Source organism: Hyperolius riggenbachi, chromosome 12 (assembly GCF_040937935.1).
Source record: "Hyperolius riggenbachi isolate aHypRig1 chromosome 12, aHypRig1.pri, whole genome shotgun sequence".
NCBI classification, from domain to species: Eukaryota; Metazoa; Chordata; class Amphibia; order Anura; family Hyperoliidae; genus Hyperolius; species Hyperolius riggenbachi.
Window position 1 is genome coordinate 89,797,457 of NC_090657.1, and position 26,726 is coordinate 89,824,182.

Below are 26,726 nucleotides of genomic sequence, written 5' to 3' on the forward strand. Positions count from 1 at the left end.
TCGCGAATCCGCATGCGTCCAACGCATGCAGATTCGCACATGTAATGCAAGTGGATGGGCCTGATTCCACTGCAGCGTTGTTGAGGTGTGCTTTTTTCAGCGGTGAAAAAACGCAAAAAGGAGCCGCAGAATTCGCCTGCGAGTGGAATGCACGCGAATCGCCGCTAAATGTATTTAATAGGGAATTCGCATGCTATTTTGGTATGCGAATTTTAATGCGAATTCGCATGAAATCAATGGAAAAGCACACCAGCATTGCCATGGTTAAATTTGCATACATCGTCATCCATGCGAATTCGCACGAAAATTCGCATGCACGCGCATGCGAAATTCGCATCCGCATGCTAATTTTGATGCAGCGATTTCGCAACGCAATAGTGGAAACGGGCCCTAAAAGATACACAACAGCATAATAACATTTAGAGAAAAACATTTTTGTTACAGCTGATACAAATCCTGCAATAAATATGCAGTGTTTCTACTTTCTGCTTTCATGGGAGCAGACATATTGTTAACATCCTGTGCTTTCAAATTAACTTCTCTGCTTTGGCAGTCGGTGGACGTAGTTAGTTAATCGAGAGAGCATGTGATATCTGGACAAACAACGAAAGTGGTCAGTCAGGTGAAAGATTTTAATACATGGGCACTGCAGCAGTGGGTTCTGGAGCAGCAGTAAGTTCTGTTGTGCTCAGTGGAGTCACAAGCCGAAACCCAACAGATTTCCTGTTGAAATCGATCAGGAATCAGCCTGTAATGTATTCTCTAACCTATCCTCTCAATTTATCATAATTCCAAATGTAACCAATAACCTAAGCCTAGTCATAACACTAAATATGTTATAAGCTCATACCCAGGGAGATGCTTTTATGTAGTACAGCACATCTTCTGAGTCTCTATGACTAAGGGCAGATTGTAGGCCTGATACGCGTCAGTTCATTCTGTGGTTTTATTGCACTTTGTCTATGTGGATTTTCAAATAAAGAATACCAGCTTTTTCCATCAACCTCTGTCTGGATTGCAGATCCTTCCATGCTTGCTCATGTGGATTGGCCTGGCTCACCAGATCCTGCATACATGAAAAGTATGCTTCCAAGTTAGTACTGAGCATGTGCAAACAGTCCAACGTAGCTAATAACGTGTCTGACGCACAGCACAGCTGAAATCATCAATACTCACCCACAGTCATTGGGACTGTCAATATACTGATTTTCATACAGTTTATCAGCACTGACCTTTCCACTTTCATCTATTGGTCATTCAGGACAGGGTTTTCAGGGGAACCTGAGACGAGAGGGATATGGAGGCTACCATATTTATTTCCTTTCAAACAATACCAGTTGCTTGACAATCCTCCTGATTATGTGTCTAATACTTTTAGCTATAAACCCTGAACAAGCAGGCAGCAGATCAGGTACTCTGACTCAGGTTTTACTGGATTAACCGTATGCTCATTCGAGGGTTTTGACTTCAGACACTACATAAGCCAGAAAAACAACAGGCCTGCCAGGCAACTGCCATTGTTTACAAGGAAATAAATATGGCAGCTTCCATATCACTCTCACCTGAGGTGTCCTTTAAACTGCCAGATAACTACACTTTCCCAGAGAGTGAACAAACCGTGAACTATAGAAAAGTCATCATATGTACAAACTCATATCTGAGAATTTCCAACCCAGTGTTAGTAAATAGTATACTTTAGGAAGAGCAGATCAATACATGGGTTAATATTCAGCTACCTGTACTTGTCTGTGCTGATAAGGTGTGGTTACACCATCAATAACAGCTGAATAACTCTCCTGTCTACATGGCTGAACTAAGGTAACTGTACTTGACTTAAAGAGACTCTGTAACATTAAAAAGATCCCCTGGGGGGTACTCACCTCGGGTGGGGGAAGCCTCCGGATCCTAATGAGGCTTCCCACGCCGTCCTCTGTCCCACGGGGGTCTCTCCGCAGCCCTCCGAACAGCCGGCGACTGTGCCGACTGTTAGTTTAATATTTACCTTTGCTGGCTCCAGCGGGGGGCGCTGTGGAGGCTTTCCGTTCCGAACTACACGGAAATACCCGATCTCAGTCGGGTCCGCTCTACTGCGCAGGCGCCGGAAACTTGCGCCTGCGCAGTAGAGCAGACCCGACGGCGATCGGGTATTTCCGTGTAGTTCGGAGCCGACAGCCGTCAGAGCGCCTGCGCTGGAGCCAGGAAGGTAAATAATGACGTCACCGCTGCCCGGACTCCACGGAGGGCTGCAGCGAGACCCCTGACGGATGGAGGACGGCGTGGGAAGCCTCATTAGGATCCGGAGGCTTCCCCCACCCGAGGTGAGTACCCCCCAGGGGATCTTTTTATGTTACAGATCCTCTTTAAAGAAAACCTGAACTGAAAATTAAAAGTCAAAATAAGCATACACAAGTCATACTTACCTTCCTTGTAGTCTACTCATCAGTGTCTTTCTCCTGTCCCGCGTCCGGTTTGTTCACTGTGATCAAGGGAATTTTCCGTCCTCCATTTTGAAAATGGCCATTACCCATAACAGCTTTCTGGTCAGCACACAGTTAAACTGTAACGTCGCCCACTTGAGCCATAGGGAAACATGGACATTACCTGGTACATCAGTTTTCCTCTCAGCTATAACTGACAGCAACTGATATATTTCAGATCTGACAAAATATTGTCAGAACTGGAAGGGATTATTGACAGAAGAAAATGGTGAGCTTCTGAGAGGAACTGATGGCAAGGTAACTATGTAATGTTAGTTTGAAGTTACCTCATGTGTTTATTTTAAATATTTTTACTCAGTACAGGTTCTCTTTAAGCTGTTTGTTCCATCCTGTCACACACACAATTTTTTTTTTTTTACAGATTTATGACAGCCTCACTGTTGAAATCAGTTCTGATGATGGAAATCAAAGGATCCCAACTAAACAGGAAACGAAAATTGTTTTTGCTGCTTTAAAGTTTACTTTGTATCCCTAAATAAAATTGTTTTAGACACAAACACCTTTAATACATTTTGCCCATAAGGATCAAAGGCAACACTGCAGGGGGGGGGAGCCCATATGGTGCCAACCCTGGCTACAGCAAAGTGATGTATTGTGTTGCTGTGGGGAGGGGAGGAGTTGAGAGACTACAGCGCAGCAAATGAAAAAGTAGAGGAAGGACTACAGCACAGCGAATGACGGAGTAGAGGAGGGACTACAGCTAAGCCGAAGATGGTAGACAGGAGAAACTACAGCGCAGTGCATGACAGAGGACAGGCGGGACTACAGTTTTCTGGCAGGCAGGGTAAGAGGGGGACCTTGCACTCAAGGGTTGATTTCATTTAAAGATCCTGCATGCAAAACCTGTAAAATTAACTCAGATGACCCCTTTACTTAGATTCTCATCTGAGAACAAGGTTAGTCTTGCCATTATATGAAGCCTTACTGATGTATACTGCTATATAGCTGCCCAGAACTGCAGAATGTATGGTTTCTATTTTACAGGGGCTGCAATCTTGAGCTCTGCAAATTCTGAAAATGACATTATATGCATATGTAACACTTTTGTGCCTCTACATAGTCAATGTATGCCTCTAACAGCTCATACTTATGTGGAGGGATGTCTGCTTGATCTCTGTCGCCCAAGAACTCGTGTACCAATCCCTGCCAGGCAAAAAAGAGAGGACTGATGACGCTGTACAAACACATCCTGGCTTCCTGGCTGGCTATGCGTCTGTTGCCAAGCAGGGGCTGGGAGGGTTGAAGGAGGAAGAGGGACGGCAAGCAGCATGCGACAAAGTGGCGAAGAGAGGAGAACAATGCGGTGGTACAGTGCTCAGGCATCGCTAAAGATACAACATGTCCAATCTTTAGCAATCTTTAGTTTTTCATTTCTGAGCTCCCTATCCTTAGCGGTGTTGGTTGAGACTGGGGCTGCTTTGCTGTTGAGCCCTGGCCCTCGATAACAAGTACCTCAGTTTTGTCAGCATTAAGTTTTAGCCAATTCATATTCATCCACTCCTAAAGTTCAGCTAAGCATGAGTTTATTTGTGGAGTAGGGTCTGTGATGCCAGATTTGAATGACAAATATAGTTGGGTGTCATCAGCATAGCAATGATATGTCAGGCCATGTTTTTGTATGATTTCTCCAAGTGGCAGCATGTATATGGTGAAAAGTAAAGGGGATAATATTGCGCCCTGAGGTACACCGTATTTTAGTGGTACAGGGTTGAAGAGGAAGGGCCCTAAGGCTACCCTTTGTGTTCTGCCAGCCAGGAAGGAGTTGAACCACTGGAGAACAATGCCATCTATGCCACAGTACTCTTGTAGCCTGTTGAGCAAGATTCCATGATCGACTGTGTCAAAAGCCGCTGAGAGGTCGAGTAAAATCAGGATGGAACATTGACCCTTGTCTCTTGCAATGAGCAGATCATTGCAAATCTGGTTGAGGGCTGTTTCACAGCTGTGATATTTCCTGAAGCCAGATTGAAGAGGGTCAAGGATGTTGTTTCTGGAGAGCCTGTCTTCAAGTTGGAGGTAGACAGCCTTTTCAATAACTTTTCCCAGAAAGGGGAGGTTAGAGACAGGTCTGTAGCTGTTTAGAGCACCTGGGTCTAAGGATGGTTTCTTGAGTAGTGGCCTGACGGTTGCTTCTTTCAGAGTAGAGGAAATCACCCTTCTTGTAAGGAACCGTTGACTATTTTGTGAAATGCCGGTGTAAAAAGTTCAGGGCATTTCAACATGAACTTAGTGGGGCCAGGGTCCAGATCACAGGTAGTATGGCGAAGGTTTGAGAGGATGTCCAAGATGTCTTTTTCAGTGATTACTTTAAAATCAGACCATGGTGGTAGGCTATTTTTGCACCTGTTATATGGCTCTGCATGGGTTTCTTGGGCTGTAAATTGAATGGCAGATCGTATGGAGGAGACTTTGTATGAGAAGAAGTGGGCAAATTTCTCGCACAGTTCCTGTGAAGGTCTGATGCTGGATTTCCTGCAAGATGGATTGCAGAGACTGTCAACCATGCGGAATAGTTGGGCAGGTCTGTTGGCTACATTTGCAATTTCTTGAGACAGGAATAAGGACTTCTTTTTGCTAATCGCCGTTTGATAGGTTTTGAGGTGAGCAGTTAGGGAAAGTTTGTCATCAGGGGACTGGTGTTTGCGCCACCTTCGTTCCAGTCTGCGTCCCTGTTTCTTTAGTTCCTTTATAGAGTTGTCAAACCAGCGAGCGTGATGTAATGGTGCGGAACCTTTTATCTTTAATGGAGCTATGGCGTCAAAAGCGGCTGAGACATCGTGGTTATATTTAAGGACCATGGATTCAAGGCCTTAGTTGTGATCTGTCAGTCCGCCTAGATTGAGGCTGTTCTGAAGGTGTTGGGGTGTCAACCCTTTCAAAGAACGATATTTTATTAGTTCTTTCACTTGGTGTTTTGTAGCCGGTGCTTTAAAGGAGAAGTGGACGGTGTGGTGGTCTGACCAAACTACTGGATCAATTTCCACATTGGATATTAGGACTTCTGAATGGAAAATGAGGTCCAGAGTGTGTCCTTTTTTGTTGGTAGGGAGGTTGATGGCTTGAGAGAAGCCCAGTTCATTCATGGAGAGAAGTAGCTCAGTTCCAAATTGGGAAGAGTGTGTATCGACCCATGTGTTAAAGTCTCCCAGAATTATCCATCTAGGGCAGGGGTCTCAAACTCGCGGCCCGCGGGCCATTTGCGGCCCGCGATACAATATTTTGTGGCCCCAGAGCTTGTAGGGGCCCCCAGTGGCTACAAGAGGAAAAAAAAAATTTTCAAATCGGCCTTATAGTTTTTGAGAAAATTGATTTTAAAGTTGCAAAGGAAAAAAATACACATTTAAAAACCCGCCGACTTTAATGGTTAATAGCAAATCCACCTTAAATGCTAGAAACCCTAAATTTGCAGGATATGTTAAGGAGATCATTAGGAATAAGAGGAAAAAACAATTTTTCAAAAAGACCTTATAGTTTTTGAGAAAATCGATTTTAAAGTTTCAAAGGAAAATAGTATACTTTTAAATGCGGTAAATGTCACTTTTAGTAGCAAGCCTAACGGTAGTGTAATTTTACATGTATCAAAAGAAAGAGCAATACATTTCCTGACGGGGTTTCCAGGGGGTCCATACGCAGCCGCAGCGCTTTGGCCAGGGATCGCTATACAGCCGTAATATGGCTGTATGAAGATTCCTGGCATTTTTTCCTATTTTCCCAATTTTTTTTTTTATGTTTAGAGTGGGCGGGCAGAGGCGGCGATCCGCCGCGATTGACTTCAGGAGGGGCAGAGCTGAAGCTGAAAGCTCTGCCCCTTCCAGGAAATGCCGGCGGATTGCCCCCCGGGGCGATTTGGGGGCTCTGCAGCCCTCGTTTTGCGGCGGGGACATGTGAACTCCCTTATGCGGCCCAGCCTCATCCTGACTTTGCCTCCTGCGGCCCCCGGGTAAATTGAGTTTGAGACCCCTGATCTAGGGTGTTTCAGTGTTATGCAAGATACAAGTTCTGCTATTTCCTTGAGAAAAGCTGAGGCACCATTAGGGGGTCGGTAGACAAGCAGTATGTTTATTTTTTTCTCAGCTGAGAGTTCGGGTGCCAGACATTCAAAAGAGTGGGTGGGGGCTACAGCAAGGGGTTAAATATTAAAACTGGATTTGAAGCACAAAGCTAATCCTCCTCCCTTGCGGTTTTGCCGGTCACAGTGTAAAACTGAGTAATTGTCTGGTACCGCAGCCGGAAGAGTGGGTCCCGAGTTCTGATCCAACCATGTCTCTGTAATTAAAGCTAGATCTGAAGCCTCTATTAGATAATGAATAACTGCTGTTTTGTTGTTTATGGACCTGGCATTGCAGAGTACTGCTTTAATGTTGTTTGTCTTAACTTTGAGGCCTGTGTTCCTAGCTCCTGGCTGGGGGTTGTAATCAGGAGAGTGGTAGCTGTCTCTGTTATCTGGGTCCTTTACTATGCATGTAACCCTGTTGCCGCATTCTGCCAAAGGGTCATATAAAAAATAAAACGAAGAAACCGAGAGCCCGGTATGGTGTAGTACGTATTGGAACCAGAAGAATAATTGAAAAGTAAGTATTATACTCACAAACATGGGTTACCGCATAGGTAACCACTGTATAGGCAAGTGGGGAGATTATACCTGTCCCCACTCAGGATTAAGATGTCGCTCTCTGTAGAAGGAAAAGAGAGTGTATCACCCTTCCACCAGGGTGGAGTTTTTGATCATAAGCTGTGCAGAGGCGCCAAAAGGATAAAAGTATGCTAAAAAGTTTAAAATATTCGGGTGGCGGTGGTGGACCGGTCACTCCAAAAAGGACACGAAATTGTCACTTGAGGAAAAGACAATTTAATTAAATACTCCACGAACAATTCGCAACGCGTTTTACGGGCACAATCCTGCTTCATCAGGCAATAAACATACGGAGTATCACTACAAATGACAGAGATGGAAGCATGTCAGAGAACTGCAGATATACATATGATAGTGCAAATAATAGTGGTAAACAATATTCTGAGTGAACACATTATATTGCAGTATAAATAAATAATGAACATAAGTAACATAAGTAATGGGGTGAAGAGGAGTAGTGGGGTGGAGAGGAGTTTCAGTATGTTTATTATAAATAAATAGTTAACATAAGTAACATCAGTAATGGGGTGCAGAGGAGTTTTAGTATGTTAGGGTGGTATAATATAGTATATCATGGTAACTGGGGGGAGAATCATTGATTATAAGCAATATTAACTAGATAGTAGTCATTTTAGACAATGTTTATTTTATAGTAATGTGGAGGAATAGGTGTAAAGACCAGGTAGTCGGGACATTGGGGGAGGGTTTGGAATTGCAAGTGTATAGAAAAAGGTGAGGGGGGGGGTTGGAATTGCAAGTGTATAGAAAGGTGAATCATTATTGTATTGAAAGGTGACAAGAGGGTCATGTAGATAGGGTACATGTGTATAGACAAGGTTGCCCGGTTAAGGGTAGTGCAGATCGTATTTTGGGTTAACTTACCGGCTAGACGTCCAATACACGCTTGGGTGTATTGGATGTATAAGGGTCATATAAGTTTGTGTTGCGATTGGAGCGCACCGCAACGCATTGGCCAGGTAAAGCAAGCCTTAAAGAAATGTTACACTTTGACACGGTACCCAATTTACTTGTATAGAGTGGGACGCACCAAATTATGGGTGTGGCAATGCCAAGTGGTCTACAGAGCTCCGCACCAAAGCCAGTATGAACAGTTCTTGCTCTCATTAAACAGGAGACTACCCCACCCTGAATCCTAACTGTCAAAGCCATCATTGCTGGAAGCAGACAGCAACACAGAGCTGACAGAGACATGTCTGACAGGTGTATTGAGGTCACCCAGGAAGAACTTGTAACACGTCAAACAATAGATCTCAACGTTTCAAGCCACCCGCCTACACACCAACACTAGCTAATCAGTCTGTAAAATAAATATTAGACTAGCTAAAAGCAGAATGAGTTTGTAAACCACACAGTCACAATTAACAGCACGTTTTGGCTATCTGCCTCTACAACATTGCCAAAGACAGAAGTTAAACAAGAAATACAATGCAGTTTCCGCTATGCAAAGTTATAGTACAAAAGAGTGCAAAAGTGCAGCAACAGTCAGCTGTGTTAACTGCAAAGTTGAGCTCATTTATTTGAATCGCATTCGTTTTGCCGCATAGCAGAAACCACAAACTAAATCGCATATAATGATAGGTCAATGGGCTTCACAGAAATCCCATAGGTCTGCGATTTGCAATGTGCGTTTAAGGGCTCGTTTCCACTAGTGCGGCGTGCGTCTCGTAGACGCACGCCGGCACTGAGCGGGTGGGCGGGATCGCAGGCGATTCCCATCAGCCGTGCCATGCACGGCTATGGGAATCGCAGCCTCCGCCGCGAATTCTGTGGGGGTTTCCGGCCGAATCGCTACTGCAAGCGATTCGGCCGGCGGCGCCGTTGTCCCCTATGGCAGAGTTTCCCCGCGCGATTTGCCTGCGGGGAAACTCTGCGGATTCGCGGCCGTTTCCGCGAGAGTGGAAACGGGCCCTAAGACTCGCATAGCAGTTCACTTTTTTCTGCATACTGTATGCAAATCTCACTCAATGCTTTCCTAAGGAACAACAACAGGTATGGGTTATAATGTGTTTTAGCATGCATTTTTATGTAACTACTTTAGTACCAAGCTAATTAAAATCTACACCCTGTTTTGGTGGTCACCTGGCTGACAGGGCGTAGATTTCAATTAGCTGCCACTGCGCACATCCGCCATTTCCATTGCTCCCGCCAATCGCCGCTGAATCCCGATGTCTCTCGCCGCAGCTCACTTGCTCTGCCCGTCTCTATGACGGCAGAGCCCTGTGAGCGGGTCAGGAGCAGATTTCATTGGCTCCTGGCCCTGTCTATCAATGTAAGCAACTCCCATTGACTTACGTTGAAAGACAGGGTCAGGAGCCAATGAAAGCAGCTCCTGACCGGCTCACAGGAACTCCGCCATCATAGAGACGGCAGAGTGGGTGGCCCAGGTTTCCGATGTGCGGCGGTGACGGCAGTTGCGGCGGGTAAGTGCGGTGATTCGTCATTATCCTTCTGGATTCCGCCGTTTCTGTACCAGCAGTTTGTGGTCCTTAACCTCCCTGGCTTTCTATTAAAATTGCCAGGGAGGCTGCGGGAGGGTTTTTTTTTTTATAAAAAAAAAAAAAAACTATTTCATGCAGCCAACTGAAAGTTGGCTGCATGAAAGGCCACTAGATGGCGCTCCGGAGGCGTTCTTTCGATCGCCTCCGGCGCCCAGAATAAACAAGGAAGGCTGCAATGAGCAGCCTTCCTTGTTTTGCTTATATCGTCGCCATAGCGACGAGTGGAGTGACGTCATGGACGTCAGCCGACGTCCTGACGTCAGCCGCCTCCGATCCAGCCCTTAGCGCTGGCCGGAACTATTTGTTCCGGCTGCGCAGGGCTCGGGCGGCTGGGGGGACCCTCTTTCGCCGCTGCTCGCGGCGGATCGCCGCAGAGCGGCGGCGATCAGGCAGCACACGCGGCTGGCAAAGTGCCGGCTGCGTGTGCTGCTTTTTATTTCATAAAAATCGGCCCAGCAGGGCCTGAGCGGCGACCTCCGGCGGTAATGGACGGATATACTCGTCCATACCGTCAAGGAGGTTAAGGGGGCAGAGACCGCTGGTACTTAAGTGGTTAAAGAGCACATCCAGCCAAAAAAGGTTTGAATGGAAATGCATAGTCAGATGAACATATTAAGTTTCCATCCGGTACATCGTAGCAGATAGAACAGACTCACATTTATATCTGTAGTAGCACTTCCTTCTTTCTCCTCATGCCTTGTCAAAGTACACCCTCAGCACGTGTCCTCCCATCCAGCCTGGTTCCCTCCCTTGCCTTGCCTTCCCCTGCTCTCTGCCTGCCTGGATCAAATTACATCTGTTTTCATAGTTTGTAGGAAAGAGGAGAGACAGGAGAACAGCTGCAGAGTTATGACATCAATTCCCCCAGCATCCTTAGCACCAACGGTTTGGAAAGAAAAGAAAAAAAAAAAAAAAAAAACACAGTGGCCCAATTTCACAGTGGTGGCGGAGATTTCAAGACCATATGTGGAATACAGACCCACATATGGTACAGTTTAGTAAAAACTAAAACACAGAGAGAATGCGTGCAAAAACACAGAACCGAATAAGCCTTAAAGTGAATCAGTATCCACATGGACCTCCACACTGTGGCTTTTGGATGATCGGTGAAATTCTATTCTAGATATTAACTTCAGAGCTAAATTAATTCAGAGTTCACGTAGATTGGACATTTCTAAGCTCCATGCAATCTGCATTTGATTTGCAACAAAGTCAGAAAATTAGCATCCCAGTAAGTATTTATACTTTTAGGGACCAAACACTTGTATTAAAAGTGATGGTGCCCAGAGAGGGGGCAGTGGTATGTTTGTAGCATGAGGATTGGAGAAATCAGTGTTAATACAGGGCAAAGAAGGGAGAAGAGTAGGAAAATGCATAGGTGCACATCTGCATCCATGCACTGTATGCATTGCACTACCTATGCACAAGGCATAGGTACACATCTGTGTCCATGCACTTTATGTGTGTGTACTTCCCAGGTCCACTCATATCTATAGGTAGGGGAGATCAATGGTATTCCTGCTCATTGTGCCTAGATCTGAGAGGCCTGCATCAAAACTTCACCACAGATCTGTAGCAATGTCAATGACCATATAATTAACTTTCCTCCTTCAATGGCACTACAGCCCAATTTGAGCCCTGGCGTCTTTCAGTTTCCTTCCCCATCCATCAATATCTATTGCTGCCAGTTTACAGTTGCATATATTTAATAGCGCTTTGGCATCTTTGTCAACTTCATCTGCCCTTCTCTTACTAAGGCTTCCTTTTTGTCTTCGTCCATCAATGCTCCTTGTAAAGGGTCCATTCTGTTCATCCATTCTAACTACATTTCCCGTCCAACGTAGCCATTGAATCCTAATATAACCTAGCGGAAGATCTTCATATAACTGATATTGCTCATGGTTATATTTGATCTTCCATACGCCATTCTCATAGGTGGGGCCTTATGCTAGGTGCACACCATACAATTTTCTTTTAGATTTACCTGATAGAGAATTTCCAACATGTAGTAAATTATCTAAAGGCTCATACACACATCAGACTATAGTCTTTGGAAAATGAAAGATCACAGACCAATCTTACCACCCTTCATGTAGTATGAGAGCCATACTCTACACAGTCTTTTCTATGGAGCTGAACTCCACATTAGAAAAAAATCTTTGCAAGATGTTGCACACACAGATGCTGTACAGACACAAAAGATCAGTATCTGCAAAAGATCTGTTCCTGCCAAAAATCCATTCCTTCAAATTGCAATGATAGTCTATGAGATCTGCAGATCATCATACACACATGATTTAACTGACATTCATCTGCAGATCAAGCAATCATCTGCAGATCTGAAAATCCATCCTGGTGGATCTGATCTGCAGATGAATGTCAGTTAAATCATGTGTGTATGATGACCTGCAGATCTCAGACTACCATTGCAATTTGCAGGAATGGATTTTTGTCAGGAACAGATCTTTTGCAGATACTGATCTTCTGTGTCTGTACAGCATCTGTGTGTGCAACATCTTGCAAAGATTTTTTTCTGATGTGGAGTTCAGCTCCATAGAAAAGACTGTGTAGAGTATGGCTCTCATACTACATGAAGGGTGGTAAGATTGGTCTGTGATCTTTCATTTTCAAAAGACTATGGTCTGATGTGTGTATGGGGCCTAACTATCTATCTGCCTAGCAATTAGGAATTGTTCTACTCAGCAGGAGATAACCAGAAGACAATGCACCACAGATAATGACCAGTCTCTACAGAAAATAATCTAACTGAAAAATCTAACAGAAAATTGAATGGTTTGTACTAGGCATTATGCTGGGCATACACGATCAGTTTCTGTGGCTCGATTAGCTGCCGTATCGACTCCCCGCGCGCGCCTGGATCGATTCCCGCTCGCGGGTGCTTTTCTTATCTTTCGCTCGTTTTCCGCTATTGTCCGCCCGCGGGTATCGAGCGCGGAATCGATCCGGCGGGTCATCAGACATGTTGAATATTATCAATCGAGCATTCAGCGGCTCGATTGATAACAAAAAAAGACCCGTGTATGCCCAGCATTGGACTTTGCGTAATATCTTCCTTTGAAAACCATCCATTTTACTTGCTTGAGTGAGGATCCATGTTTCACACACCATAGGTAACTATAGGCCCGATTATGGTTTTGTAGAAACCGATTTTTTGATGTCCCTATCGATATCCCGTTAGTGGAAGATGTATGAAAGGGAAAAGTAGGCTCTGTTAGCTTGAGACATTCTTTCATGAATTTCTACTTTTTCCACTCCCATTGCTGTCTTGACTGACTCACAGATTCTTAAAGGTTTTGCAGATTCCAGATTGACACCTATTATTATATTCCCTTTCTTGTCGGTCTTAGAAATTTTGTTTTCTCAACACTTATTGTCAGGCCCACGGCGAAGTTCGGCGGACCGGAAGTCATGTAAATCTAGGGCGATGTGTTTTTTAAAATAACCGCCACAAGTTTTACGTGTCGCGCTTGTGCAGAAGCGTATATCAGCAATACGCTAACGCGGTAATACCTTAAGGCCCATTTTTGGCGGTGCAGACCCCGGACCACACTGTTACCGCCAATATGCAGTGTGAAACCGGCTAAAGGATCTGTCAGATGATTTTCTACCTGTACAAATGCATGTGTGTCCTCCATTGTGATTTTATAAAATTTTAATCAGTTTATAAGGAATGCTGAACTCCCTTAAAATTATTAATATATTAGCTCAAAGGGAACTTAAATCGAGTAATAAATAAACACAATAAACACATGATGTACCTGCAAATTAATATTACATACTTACCTCAACATCAGTTCCTCTTAGAAGACATTTTCTTCTAAAAACAATTCAGTCAGTTCTGACTAGATCTAGTCGGAAATGAAAACATTAGGACCCTTTCCCACTATATAATTTGCTGTCAGTTACAATTGGAAGGACAACTAACGTATAAGGATATGTCCATGTTTCCCTATGGCTCAAGTGGGTGATATTACAGGTTAACGGAGTGCTGACCTGGAAGCTGTTACGGGGTCATCGACATTTTTTAATAAGTTATTTCAATTAATCCTTTGATCACAGTAGACAAGCAGGACGTGAGAGAGGAGAAAGATTGATCAGCAGACTATGCAGTAGGGAAATATGATGTATGTATGTTTATTTTGAGTTTTATTTTTCAGATTTGTTTTAAGAGATGGCAGTGTATACCATCAACTGAAGTATTGGTGAAATGGTGAGTTGGAACTTTTCAAAGTGAGCATATTGAGTCCTATTACCGTGTATGCCCTGGACTGCTGCCATGCAATATGCTATCAAGGGTGGGACTGTTTGCATGAAAACCTGTTCAGCAGTTTAACTGGAAAGTCGACAAGCCCGGATATGGCTGAAGCAGGTTATTTAAACTGCACTACTAAAGTGATGGATCAAAGATAACAGCGCAAAACCAAGTCATTAGCTGACACAGTGTATATTCATTTTCTAATGCTGGGTACACACCATGCGCTCTCCTGCTCGATCGGGATCGATTCGACTATTTCTGACATGCTCGATTCAGGCTTCGATCGTTCCTGCCGCCGATTTTGCATACTTAACATGCAAATCGACGGCAGGAACGATCTAAGCCCGAATTGAGCATGTCAGAAAGAGTCGAATCGATCCCGATCGACCCGCGGATCGAGCAGGAAAACGCATGGTGTGTACTCAGCATAAGGCAGAAGTGGATCCTGGACAGAGGGAGCCCCACCATTTATTTACTGTGGTAGTATTATAGTACACATACTAGTAGCATAGCACCTACTAAATACTGAATGAAAACTAAACATTAGCTTACCTGGTAATTTTATTTTAGGTAACCCTCCAGGACAGGTATACATCGAGATCTGGCCCCTCCCAGGAAACAGGAAACATCCACAAGCCTCTCTATAAGTAAAAAGATTTGTCAGGTATCCGGTAGTATATAACCAAGAAACAACTACCAACAGGTCTCAACTCCTGACACCTAACCAATAGCGTATTACAAATACACATTATTATTATAACTATTAACACTTGCCTCTTTCATAGTGCACAAAATTAACATATCTTCATATATACATAACAATATATACATAGCTTATGAACAATACGGGTGGGTTACCCCACCTGTCCTGGAGGGTTACCTAAAATAAAATTACCAGGTAAGCTAATGTTTAGTTTTTTCCATTAACCCTCCAGGACAGGTATACATCGAGATGATACTCAAGAAAACACTAACCTTTAGGGTGGGCTGACCGCATGTAAGACTTTCCTTCCAAAGTCTTGGTCTGATGAAGATATCCGATCTAGTCTGTAGTGCCGCATAAACGTTCCCAAATTCTTCCACGTTGCTGCCTTACAGATTTCCAGAGGAGAAGCACCAGCTCTGAAGGCCCAAGTTGTTGCTGTCCCTCTCGTAGAGTGAGCTTTAAGATTCTTTGGGGGTACAACCTCCATAATTTTATATGCTTCCAAAATGCATAACTTAATCCAGTTAGCTATCGTTCTTTTTGAAGCTTTCTGCCCTACTAATTTACCTGTGAAATTTACAAATAATGCTTCAGTCTTTCTTAAATTTTCCACTCTTTCCAAATAATCTTTAAGTATTTGTCTCACATCTAATAAATGTCGTTCCTTTTCCTTGTCATTTGTCGGAATCGGATAAAAAGTTGGCAGTATAATTTCCTGAGATCTGTAAAAAATATCTCCAACCTTTGGAATAAACTCTGAACTTGTTCTAAGGACTACTCTGTCCTTATAAAAAATACAATAGGGTTTCCTACAGGATAATGCCTCTAATTCACTAACTCTTCTTGCAGAGGTAATTGCTATCAAAAAAATAGTTTTAAATGTTAACAAACGCAAGTCCATTTCTTTGTGGGAATCAAAAGGAGGCCTAGTTAATGCCTTCAGTACTAAGGATAAATCCCACTTCGGAAATGGTTTGACCGCAATAGGTCTATTCCTTTCTATTGATCTCACAAAACGAGCAATCAAAGGATGGGTGGCCAATTGTCTGTCCAAAAAAACAGAAAGTGCTGAAATTTGTACTCTAATCGTGCTTAGAGCCAATTTCTTCTCTACTCCACTCTGGAGAAACTCTAATACTGTAGCAATCTCATTCGACTTAAATCCTGATTGTTCCTTCCATAAATTATATGTCTTCCAATACTTCAGATATATAGCCCTCGTATTCCTCTTCCGACTCTTAATGAGTGTGTCTATCACTTTGTCTGATAGGCCATAGCTTTTTAGAATCCGCTCCTCAGTAACCAAGCTGTTAACTTCCATTTGTTGATGTCTGGGACCAGCTGCCTCTGAATTAACACTAAATTGTCCTGAACAGGCAGAGGTAATGGATCTGCTACTTTTAACTTCAGCAGCAGAGGATACCATGATCTTCGCGGCCAATTCGGGGCGACCAGAATTACTTTCGCTTTGGATGCTGCAATCTTTCTCAAAACCAGAGGTAGAAGGTTCAATGGTGGGAATGCAAATGCCAGACTGAAGTCCCATGTTTGAGAAAGAGCATCTACTGCCGTCGGATTGTCTTTGGCGTTCAGGGAGAAAAACTGACGACATTTGGTATTCTCTTGATTGGCGAACAGATCTATGACTGGAGTTCCCCAAACGGATGTTATCCATTGGTATACATCGTTGTTCAATTGCCACTCCATATTCGATAGCTGTTTGCGACTGAGTAGATCTGCTAGTAAATTCATAGAACCCTTTAGATGAATTGCTGTAAGCGACAACAGAGTCTGTTCTGCTATGTTCAAGATTTCCAAAGCTAGTGTCAACAGTTTGTGTGATCTCGTTCCTCCTTGGCGATTTATGTAGGCTACGACTGTGGAGTTGTCTGTCCTTAGCTGCACATACTTTGCCGTTATCAAATGCTGAGTTGCTATAAGGGCTAACTTGACCGCCATTAATTCCCTGTAATTTGAGGACTGACTCCTCATATGCTGCTGCCAAAGACCCTGTACTTTGAAACCCTGCACATGGGCCCCCCATCCTGACAGACTTGCATCCGTAGTCAGAATTACTTGTGTAGGGAACTGCCAAGCTCTGCCCTGAGATAACGAGTGGGGGACTGTCCACCATTCTAAGCTCTCTTTCACTGTCTCCGGAATTTCTATCAATCGGTCCAGAGACTGGATTGTCTTGTCCCAATTTCTCAACACCCAGGACTGCAGTATACGTGCATGTTTCATGGCCCACTGCACTGCTGGAGCCACTGAGTTTAACAGCCCCAACAGTCTCATTGCATTTCGGATCGAAATTACATTGCTTTTCCTGAAATCTTCCGTCTGTTGCACGAGTTTCGCAACTTTTTGTTCTGGTAGGAACATTTTCTGTTCTATTGAATCTATCATAAATCCTAGAAAGAGAATCTTCTGAGTGGGTTCTAATTGTGATTTCTCCAGACTTATAATCCATCCCGCTTGCTGAAGCTCTTTCACAACTATCTCCCTGTGTAGTAATAATGTTTGTCTCGAATCTGACATTATCAATAGGTCGTCCAAGTAAGGAACAATCATTATTCCCTTCTTGTGTAAGTGGGACACTAGCTCGGCAATCACCTTGGTGAAAATTCTTGGAGCGGACTTTATGCCAAAGGGGAGGCAGCGGAACTGATAATGGGTTATCATTGGACCCTCATTTACCGCAAACCGGAGAAATCTTTGAGATTTCGCTTCTATTGGGACATGCCAATAGGCGTCCTTCAAGTCGATGCTGAGCATGAAACAATTGGCTGTTAGCAACGTTCTGAGAGAATAAATCGATTCCATTCTGAACTTCTGATGTTTTATAAAGGGGTTCAGAGGTTTGAGATTTAAAATTAGTCGATACTTTCCCGACGGTTTTTTTTTTTACCAGGAATATCTTTGAATAAAATCCTCTCTTTTGCTCCAGGATTGGCACCAAAGTGACTACCTTCCTTGTTAACATGTCTTGCAGAATGCAGGACATGGCTGCCTGTTCCTCGACTGACCTTAAATTTTTGGTCACACTGAATTTCACTGGGGGTTTTTGCTGAAATACTATGTGGTACCCCAGTTTGACCAGATTGAGGATAAATGGGCTGGTTGCGAATTTCTGCCACTGTGGGAAAAAAGCGCCCAACCTTCCCCCCACAGCCTGTTCGCTGTCACTGCTGTCTCTTAGCAGCGGGGTCTGAACTGCCAAACAATGCGTTTGGTCTGTTCTGCTCACGTGAAAAAGACCAGGGCTTACGTCTATTTTGGGGTTTGACTTTATTTTCTTGACGGTTCTTACGAAAAAACTTCTTCCCCTGTCTAAATGGTCTCTTTCTGGGGAACCCTTTCTTTCTGTCTGATGTTCGTTCCAATATTTCATCCAACTGTGGACCAAACAACAGATCACCAGAAAAAGGAATAGTACATAACTTGTTTTTAGATATATTACTACCCTCCCAGGTCTTGATCCAGATATTTCTCCTGGCTACATTAGACAAAGCTGCAGCCCTTGCTGTAAGGCGAATGGACTCTGTTGCAGCGTCAATAATAAAATTTATGGCTTTGAACATCACGGTAAAGGAATTTAAGATTATTTCTTTACTGGATCCCATCTTAATGTGACGCATTACCTGATGCATCCACAGATCTAAGGTGCGGCCCACACACGTAGTTGCAGCCGCTGGGCGGAAATTTGCACATATAGCAGACCAAGTCTTTTTTAGAGCAAACTCTGCCTTTTTATCTGATTGGTCTTTAAGGAAACCTAAATCCTCAAACGATAACTCATTTTCCTTTTGTACCTGTGAAAAGGCCGCATCCAGCTTAGGACATTTGTCCCACAGCTTACAGTCTTCCTCTGCAAAAGGGAATCTCCTTTTAAACCCCCTAGATAAAAACACTTTCCTATCCGGGTTTCTCCACTGGCTATCAATCAATTGCTTCGTTGATGAATGTACAGGGAAAACCATTGGTTTCTCCCCCTCCATTCCTGCGTACAATGCATCATGTGTAGATACTGATGAAGGCGTTTCATCTTTTAACCCTAATGAATCATAGATTGCCTTTAATAACTCATCTGTCTCGCTGGCAGAGAACCTAAATCTAGACGGTTTATCCTGATCTTTCTCTGATAATTCTTCCTCAGAATCACACTCAGAAATCTCATCTGAGTATTCTTCTGGTTCAGAATCTGATAAAACAGGACGATCCGTTTTTGCAGTTGCTTTCTTATGTGTCTCAGAAGGTAATGTCTCTCCTATAGAGACATCAGTAGATTTCCCAGTAGGTATAGCCGTTTGATCTATAGGATAAGCAGTCGGAAATTGTTGCGGGCTTGTGTCTATAACAATAGGAGACTGAGCAATAACCACAGGCTGCTGTATAACCGGCTGCGCAGCAGGAGCAGCAGAAGGTACAGTTCCAGAACCAGTCGGTATTTGTACAGGTGGTTGATTAATAACGGCTTGAGCAGACATGGATTCTCTAAAGACCTTCATAGATCTGACATTTCTTTGCGGACCATTCTCAAAAAATCTTTATAAGCCACAGCAGATTCTTCATTCAAAACTCTAGTAGAACATTGCTGACATAATAGCTTATTCCAATGCACTGGCAGCTTCACATTACAAGAAGGACAGCGTTTTTTAGGCCTAACAGCTTCTGATGCTTCAGTAGCAGTGGTAACAGTTGTAGCAGTTGAAGCTGAAGATGAAGCTGCAGCGCTCTGAAAAACAGATAAAGTACCACTATTGAAAACAGCCTTAGCCTATTTTCAAAACACACAACCATGTGAGCAACTTCCCACCGAAAGCTATGTCACCAGCCAAATCCCCAACAACACAGTACTAGCAAAGAGCCACCACAGAAGCCTTCACATAAACAACTGTTTGTATGTGTATAAATGATACCTTAGTATCCGGCTTTGGCTCTTGCGTCTTGGATTCCTCCTGAGCAGCCTGCTGGCCCACGCTCAGAGCAGACGCCGACTGTGTCTCCATTTTGCGTCCTGCACGAGTGCAGAGACGCTGGGGACGCTGCCCACTCTTCTATCCGGCGGGCGGAAGTGACGACACCGGAACCGGAAGTACTCCGGACGCCATCTTGGATTATGGCACGCTATGCCCCACTCAGCCTCCGCTTTCCGCATAGCGTGCAGTCGCCATTCCAGCCGGCGGCGCCTGCCAGTAAGAAGCTGCAGCAGCCCTCTCTCCTTTCAGACCATCCACAAAGGCAATATGGAGAGGTAAGCGGACAACACAGGATAACAAACCTAATGCTCCTGGACATGCCTCCGCCGCACCAACAGCCCTTAGCCCCCCAAGCTCTCCAGGACTGCAGCGCAGGTATAGAGAGACCTGTCCCTGGACAGGAAACATCCATACTGCCGGATACCTGACAAATCTTTTTACTTATAGAGAGGCTTGTGGATGTTTCCTGTTTCCTGGGAGGGGCCAGATCTCGATGTATACCTGTCCTGGAGGGTTAATGGAAAAATATTAATGTACAAGACTTTGATTCTAAATTCAGACAATGAGAAAAGTCAAACATTTCCACTGAGCGAAAACGGAGGTCTAGGATCTGAAGTGAACATTGAATGGTGTACAGTATAGCCAGCTTCACTCTATAGGATGTGTATGAACAACTGCCTGGCCGTCAGTGGGGTACTGAACCCTGTGTCTTAGATATATTTGTTTTGAGTACTGTAGATACAAGCCTCCTTGCATTGTTGACTTCCAGATATTACTTTGTACAGCACCATGAAATATGTTGGCGCTTTATAAATCAATAACAATAATAATAATCTGCCTTTGTTGAGTTCTTGCTGGGAAAAATCTTAGGACCAGCTAATCTGCTTGTAGTTTAATGGTGGAAATACACAAGTTTTTTCGGCAGATAGATGGCTCGATAGATAATTTCCAACAGGTCCGACCTGATTTTGATAGTTTTTCTGATCAGAAGAACAAGTGAAATCTGATCAAACTTGTGGAAAATTACCTACTGAATCATCTACCTGCCGAAAAACTTGTGTATTCCCAGCATTAGTTTATTACTTTGTCAGAAGGTTTCAGGTGTGGTTTGCTTTAGGCATGAAGGTAGTTTGAGATAAAGAGATCGGAAATCTATGCACAAATGTGAGTTTTTTTCCACTGCCTTATTAAAACCATTTTTCTTGTTTCCCAAAAGTGGACTGTTCGCCAATTGTTTTTGAACCCTCGGTCTCATCTTGTATAGCAATGCTGAATTGTATTTGCTGAACACAAACACTATTTGTTATTCAAAGAAAAACAGGGATTTTTCCATTTAACTGCTCCCCCAGGATCACCCAAATCCGATTGGCGTCAAGAGCGGTGGGCGGAGATTAGCGGGGGATGCACGCGCATTCCCGCTGAGTTATGGAGCTAAGCTCCATAAATAGCCTGCCAGCTGCGATCGGAGCTGCCAGGCTGTAATGCTGGGGATACACGGTACTTTCTGTACCGTGTATCGACCAGCTGATCCGGCCAGCTGATAATATTCAGCTGGCCAGATCAAGCCGCTCGACTCCCGCCCGATCCCTGCCGGCGGACAATGGCAGGGAAATCGAGCGCTAATTAGGAAGCGCCGGCGGGGACGAGCGGCAATCGATCCACGCGCACGAGCGGGGACGCGGCTGGTGTTGATCCGGCGGCTGATCGGCCGCCGGATTGACCCGTGTATTCCCAGTATAAGGCACAAAAGAAACAGTAATTTTCTTTTGTACAGCACTGCGATCTAGCGAAGCGCTGCACTGGGGACAGCCCTGTCACTTAGTTGTCCCCTGGAGTGGCTCACAATCGGATGCCTCTCATCGGCTGATACATATAAGAGGTGATCCTAGTGTTGGATCTCGGAGGGAGGGATATTAAAAAAGAAAAAAAAGAAGAAACACAACATTGCAGCAGCAATCAGATGCCACCAACAGAAAGCTCTGTTGGTGGCATGGCAAAAAAAAAAAAAAAAAAAAAAAAAAAGAGGAGGCAAGATTCCTTTGTGTGCCAAGTTGTATGGCCATGCAGCGAATTGTTAAAGCTGCAGAGTGCAGAATTGTAAAAAATGGACTGGTCACTAGGTGGGCTTAAGCCTGCGGTCCTCAAGAGGTTAAATATAGCACAGCCAGATCAAAATGATATAGAGGGTATAACGACTGGGTTGATGGATAACCAGAAGTAGAGAAGCAGCAGATGTGAGAAAGAAGAGAAAAAACAGCCAGAGAGCTTACCAGAGAACGAGTGTAATGGCGCCGGGGTTGACATGCTAGTGCTACTGCACACATCTGACTAGTTGCACCACACCTGCGTCAGGGACAGTGTAAAGAAGTGTTGGCGCGGTTAAAATAATGTGTAAATAAATACGTATCGAAGTGGCCACATCATCGTTGCCATAGTGCCCACAATTCCGGGTCCACCTTCTGCTTACTTCAATGGAAGAATATGCTGTAAAAAAGACAAGAGGAGCGGAGGCTAATAGAAGTGCTGCACGGGTGGCCATGCCTTGGTTTTACTTGTTTTTATAATTGTTGGCAAATAAAGATTGTTATATTAGATGTGCTGCAACCTTGGTTTTTTTTTATAACGCTATATTTAAAAAAGGGGAAATCCAGGTTTTCCTTTGATTAATGTATTTTTTGGGTTTTCCCCAATCTAGAAGATTCCCAGATATAACGTTGTATTCAGATGACTACCTGAATATTTTTTATTGCCTAGCTTTTTAGTGTTAAAACACACTATTTGTGTCTCCTGTCCGGGTTGAGCTTGATCCTGAGGGTGACATTGAAGAAAATGAGAGCTGTACAGATGCGTTGCTCTGGTATATCACAATGACATGTTCTGTTGCCATTAGCAGGGGAGTAGGAACGCAGCACGGCCCACAGTGGGCAATGCACTTGGTCGTCAATGTTGCTTAAAGAGAATCTGTATTGTTAAAATCGCACAAAAGTAAACATACCAGTGCGTTAGGGGACATCTATTACCCTCTGTCACAATTTCGCCGCTCCCCGCTGCATTAAAAGTGGTTAAAAACAGTTTTAAAAAGTTTGTTTATAAACAAACAAAATGGCCACCAAAACAGGAAGTAGGTTGATGTACAGTATGTCCACACATAGAAAATACATCCATACACAAGCAGGCTGTATACAACCTTCCTTTTTAATCTCAAGAGATCATTTGTGTGTTTCTTTCCCCCTGCAGCTATCTTCCACTGAAGTGTCAGGCTGTTTCTTCCTGCAGAGTGCAGACAGCTCTGCCTGTATGTAATTCCTCAGTATGTGAAAGCCCAGCCAGCTCAGAGGAGGATTTATCCAGCTTGTAAAAGATAATAGAGCAGAGAGAAGCTGCACTAATCTAAATAACACACAGTAGTGTGCAGAGAGGGGCCTGGAGGGGGGAGATGCATCACAGAACCACAACACTGAAGAACTTGGCAGCCTTCCAGACACAGGCTGACAAGTCTGACAAGAGAGAGATAAGTTGATTTATTACAGAGATGGTGATAGTAGAACGTGCTGCAGTAAGCCAGGGCACATTAGAATAGCTTTTGGAACGTGTAGGATGGAAGAAAACCGGATGAAATTTTTGTTACGGAGTCTCTTTAAAGATCCAGCAACCTTGGGCACACCTGTATAAATGCATAGACTCTCGGCCAAGACAGCTCTAAGCAATCGCTTCACCCGTTTTCCAACTGTTCCCGCAGCGTAAAGCTACATGCAGAGGCTGGTTTGAACTCTGCTGTGGCCACGAATCATGATTCAACCCCGAATGTGTACAGTGGCTGTACGATGTCTGCTAAAGATACAACGTGCTAGATCTTTAGCACGGTCATGTGCCGCTCATTCTCTGAAATTTCTGACTAATTTAGTATTATACTGGGAATACACCATAAGCTTTTTTCAGCAGATAGATGGTTCAACAGATAATTTCCGACATGCCCGATCTTATTTTAGATTGTTTTTCTGATCGATTTCTCATAGAAGTAAATGGAAATAATAAAATTGATCGAAAATAAGACCGGACAGTAAATCGACTGAAAAAAAATCTCATCATGTATTCCCAGCATTTGAGCATTGCTATTCTCACTGATTGTTGTTTGTGTAAGTTTTTACTGCAGAGCTGATGTTCCCTTGGAACATTCCTGCTCTGTTTCATAGTTTAAAATACAGAGTATAGTTTGTAAACTTCAAATATTAGAGAATGATGCAATGTAAAAAAAAAAAAAAAAAAGCCATTTAACTGCGAATAAAAATATGTAACTTTTCTTCACTATTAATTTTCAATGAACTATCCGTACTATACATACCATTCATTAGATCATAAGGTTTTTATCTCGCTTCAGTGTCACTTTAAGATTGTACCTTGTTGTACGTAATGCTGGGAATACACTAAGATGGCTGATAATTTCCGACATGTCTGGTCGCTCGATTCACCATTGACGTTAATTGAAAAAAGATAAGAAAAACGAGCAGAAGATAAGAGAATCGAGCGGGCAAAACGATCGGGCGCAGAATCGAGCGTCAGAATTAACTAGTGTATTCCCAGCATAAAGCCCAGGCCACTCTAACATTTAACAAAAATATGTAATAAAAAAAACAGTATTATGTATTTTGTACATTAGGACAACTTTGTTCGCATCAATTAAACATTGTAACTTGAGAAGTTTGTAACTAGGGTATTGTCTGTATATGTAAAAAAAAATAAAAAATTATATATATATATATATATATATTTTGGCTATGTAAGCATATGCAATATCATGTAAACGTTCCATTGTTTTGTACACAATAATATCTATGAACTGGATTTGCAAGTCTACAAGCACATCATCTGACTTTGTATATCACATTGTGTGCAGTTATGATAATGAGATTAACCTTTACTCTACTAAGATTGAATTAGGTTAACAAGAAGAAGCAGTCCTCAATATGTTTCAGAGCTCAAACCACTGAAACATCACAGAGTTCACTTTTAATTTAACTCTAAAGTAAGCAGATAAGGCTGACATACTCATTACATAGACTTTATTTAAATACATAAATAGGCCAACCATTGATCAATCAATGTGTGATCATTTTGCTGATCGACACTTGATTGGGAAAGGCCATGTAACCTCCACATCAAGCTGTTTAGAGAAAGGGGTGAGGTTAAAGGCGCGTACACACGCCCGATTCATTCAAACAACGGGTTGTCAGACCCGCCCGCGTGCACAGTCTGTCGGCAGGCTGATGTGGATCGGTCAAAACTAGCTTTATCAGCCTGCCGACAGACTGTACACACAGGGAAATTGTCGGCAGAACGGCCACCCCGCAGGGGGGGGTCTGACGACCCGTCGTTTGAACGAATCTGCCGTGTGTACGCGCCTTAACAGGTGGAGAGGTATGCAAGTGAGGTTACACCAGCTTAGTAATGCATCCAGCCATAAAAGTCTGTGTCAGCACTAATGTTATTAGATCAGATATCTGTGGCCGAGATGTGATCTAATATGTGCTGCAAGGTGGCAAACTATCAGTGTCCAGTAGATCCTGATCGCACTCTCTCCAGTGGTGGGTTCACTGCCTGTAAAGCTAAATACCACCAGACGTAGCAACATGGATCCAACAACATCCCCCTGACGACGGGGATTCCATGATCCATCTTCTGCCAGGCAGGTATGTGCGATGTCAGCTGACGATACAGACAGGCATGAACAGGAAGTCATGCGATCGTGCTACTTTGCGCAGAGTACTCAGAGATCTTACAGATCTGATACGCTGTGATGGTTGTTATCGGTAAAAGACGTTCACGTGATCGCACATCTGTGCCCACGCCTCATGATTGTGGAAGCGCTCACTCGCAAAAAAAAAAAAAAAAAAAATCATCACCGGTCATCAGGAAAATCGCATCGTGAGTACGGGCCTTAAATAGGAACTCCAGTGAAAATAAGTGCTTCGTTTTTACAATAATTATGTATAAATGATTTAGTCAGTGTTTGCCCATTGTAAGATCCTTCCTTTCCCTGATTTACATTCTGACATTTATCACATGGTGACATTTTTACTGCTGGCAGGTGATGTCTGTGGAAGGAGGTGCTGCTTTCTTGTTTGGCAGTTGGAAACAGCTGTTATTTCCCACAATGCAACAAGGCTCTCACAGTGTGATGTCAGAACCATGGTCCTGACATCACACTGTGGGAGGGGTTTCACCACAGTATCAGCTATACAGGGGCTCCTGATGATCAGTTTGTGACAAGGAAAGGATTTATCATGGGAAAGGGGGAATCAGCTACTGATTGGGATGAAGTTCAATTCTTGGTTACGGTTGTAATACAGGCATGTCCAGAAGGTATCTGGGCCAGTGCTACATCCAAATCAGAATATGGGTGGATTAAAAGAAAAGTTTACATTTAATCAATCTTCACCACTAAAGAATCAAAACTATAATCATGTCTCCACCAGTTAGGCCTCGTTCACGTCATCGAATGCGGACGGCCGTGCGATTGGAACACAACATGTACGAACTCACGCCATCTGCGTTTGTATGCATTGCGTGGCTGATCTCATTCACTGAAAGTGAATTGGTCAGCCGTGCAGTTTGTTAAAAAAATGCGTGCAGCATGCGTTTGCGGACCGCACTAGTCCGGAACGCATGCAGTGTGAACATCAGACAGTGCAGTCTATGAACTTTCTGATGTTGTGCGTGTCTGCCTCCTGCACGTGTTGCCAAAATCCAGACGGCAACACGTGCAGTGTGAACAGGGCCTAATAATATTATTATCTATGGGTCCATCAGATTCTCTGTTTTCATACAATACAATCTTAATCATATGCTTGAACATAAGATCATTTACTATAAATTGTACCGTCAATGGGCACCATTAGAAATAGGAAAGAAAGATACCTGTAGGTCACAACCCTGCCATATCAAAATGCACAGTCCAAAATATATATATCTTTAAAAAGCAGACCTGGGATAAGGTCCTCCAGCACCCAAGGCTGAGACACCAAAGTGCGCCCCTCCATCCCTCCCACCCCAGCCGTCACACACTGATTGCTATTAGACTAAGAGAGCCACAGGGTCCACAACCTCCCCAGCACCTT

General features: G+C 43.6%; 2 protein-coding genes across 3 annotated transcripts in view; both read right to left on the reverse strand.

Moving 5' to 3' along the window:
- ACLY (ATP citrate lyase) overlaps window positions 1-26,726 on the reverse strand; it is a 129,920-nt gene that overhangs the window by 90,986 nt on the left and 12,208 nt on the right. The window lies entirely within an intron of this gene.
- On the reverse strand, window positions 14,485-16,518 carry LOC137542455 (uncharacterized). The gene is made up of 2 exons (XM_068264366.1): window positions 14,902-16,518; window positions 14,485-14,567 (listed from the first exon to the last, which is right to left on the reverse strand). The coding sequence occupies exon 1, from the start codon at window positions 16,305-16,307 to the stop codon at window positions 14,904-14,906; it is 1,404 nt and encodes a 467-aa protein (XP_068120467.1). The 5' UTR covers window positions 16,308-16,518; the 3' UTR covers window positions 14,485-14,567; window positions 14,902-14,903.

Bases quoted from the DNA above. Each gene is read 5' to 3' on its own strand.
- LOC137542455 (XM_068264366.1), bottom strand. From the start codon at position 16,307: ATGGATAACATCCGTTTGGGGAACTCCAGTCATAGATCTGTTCGCCAA.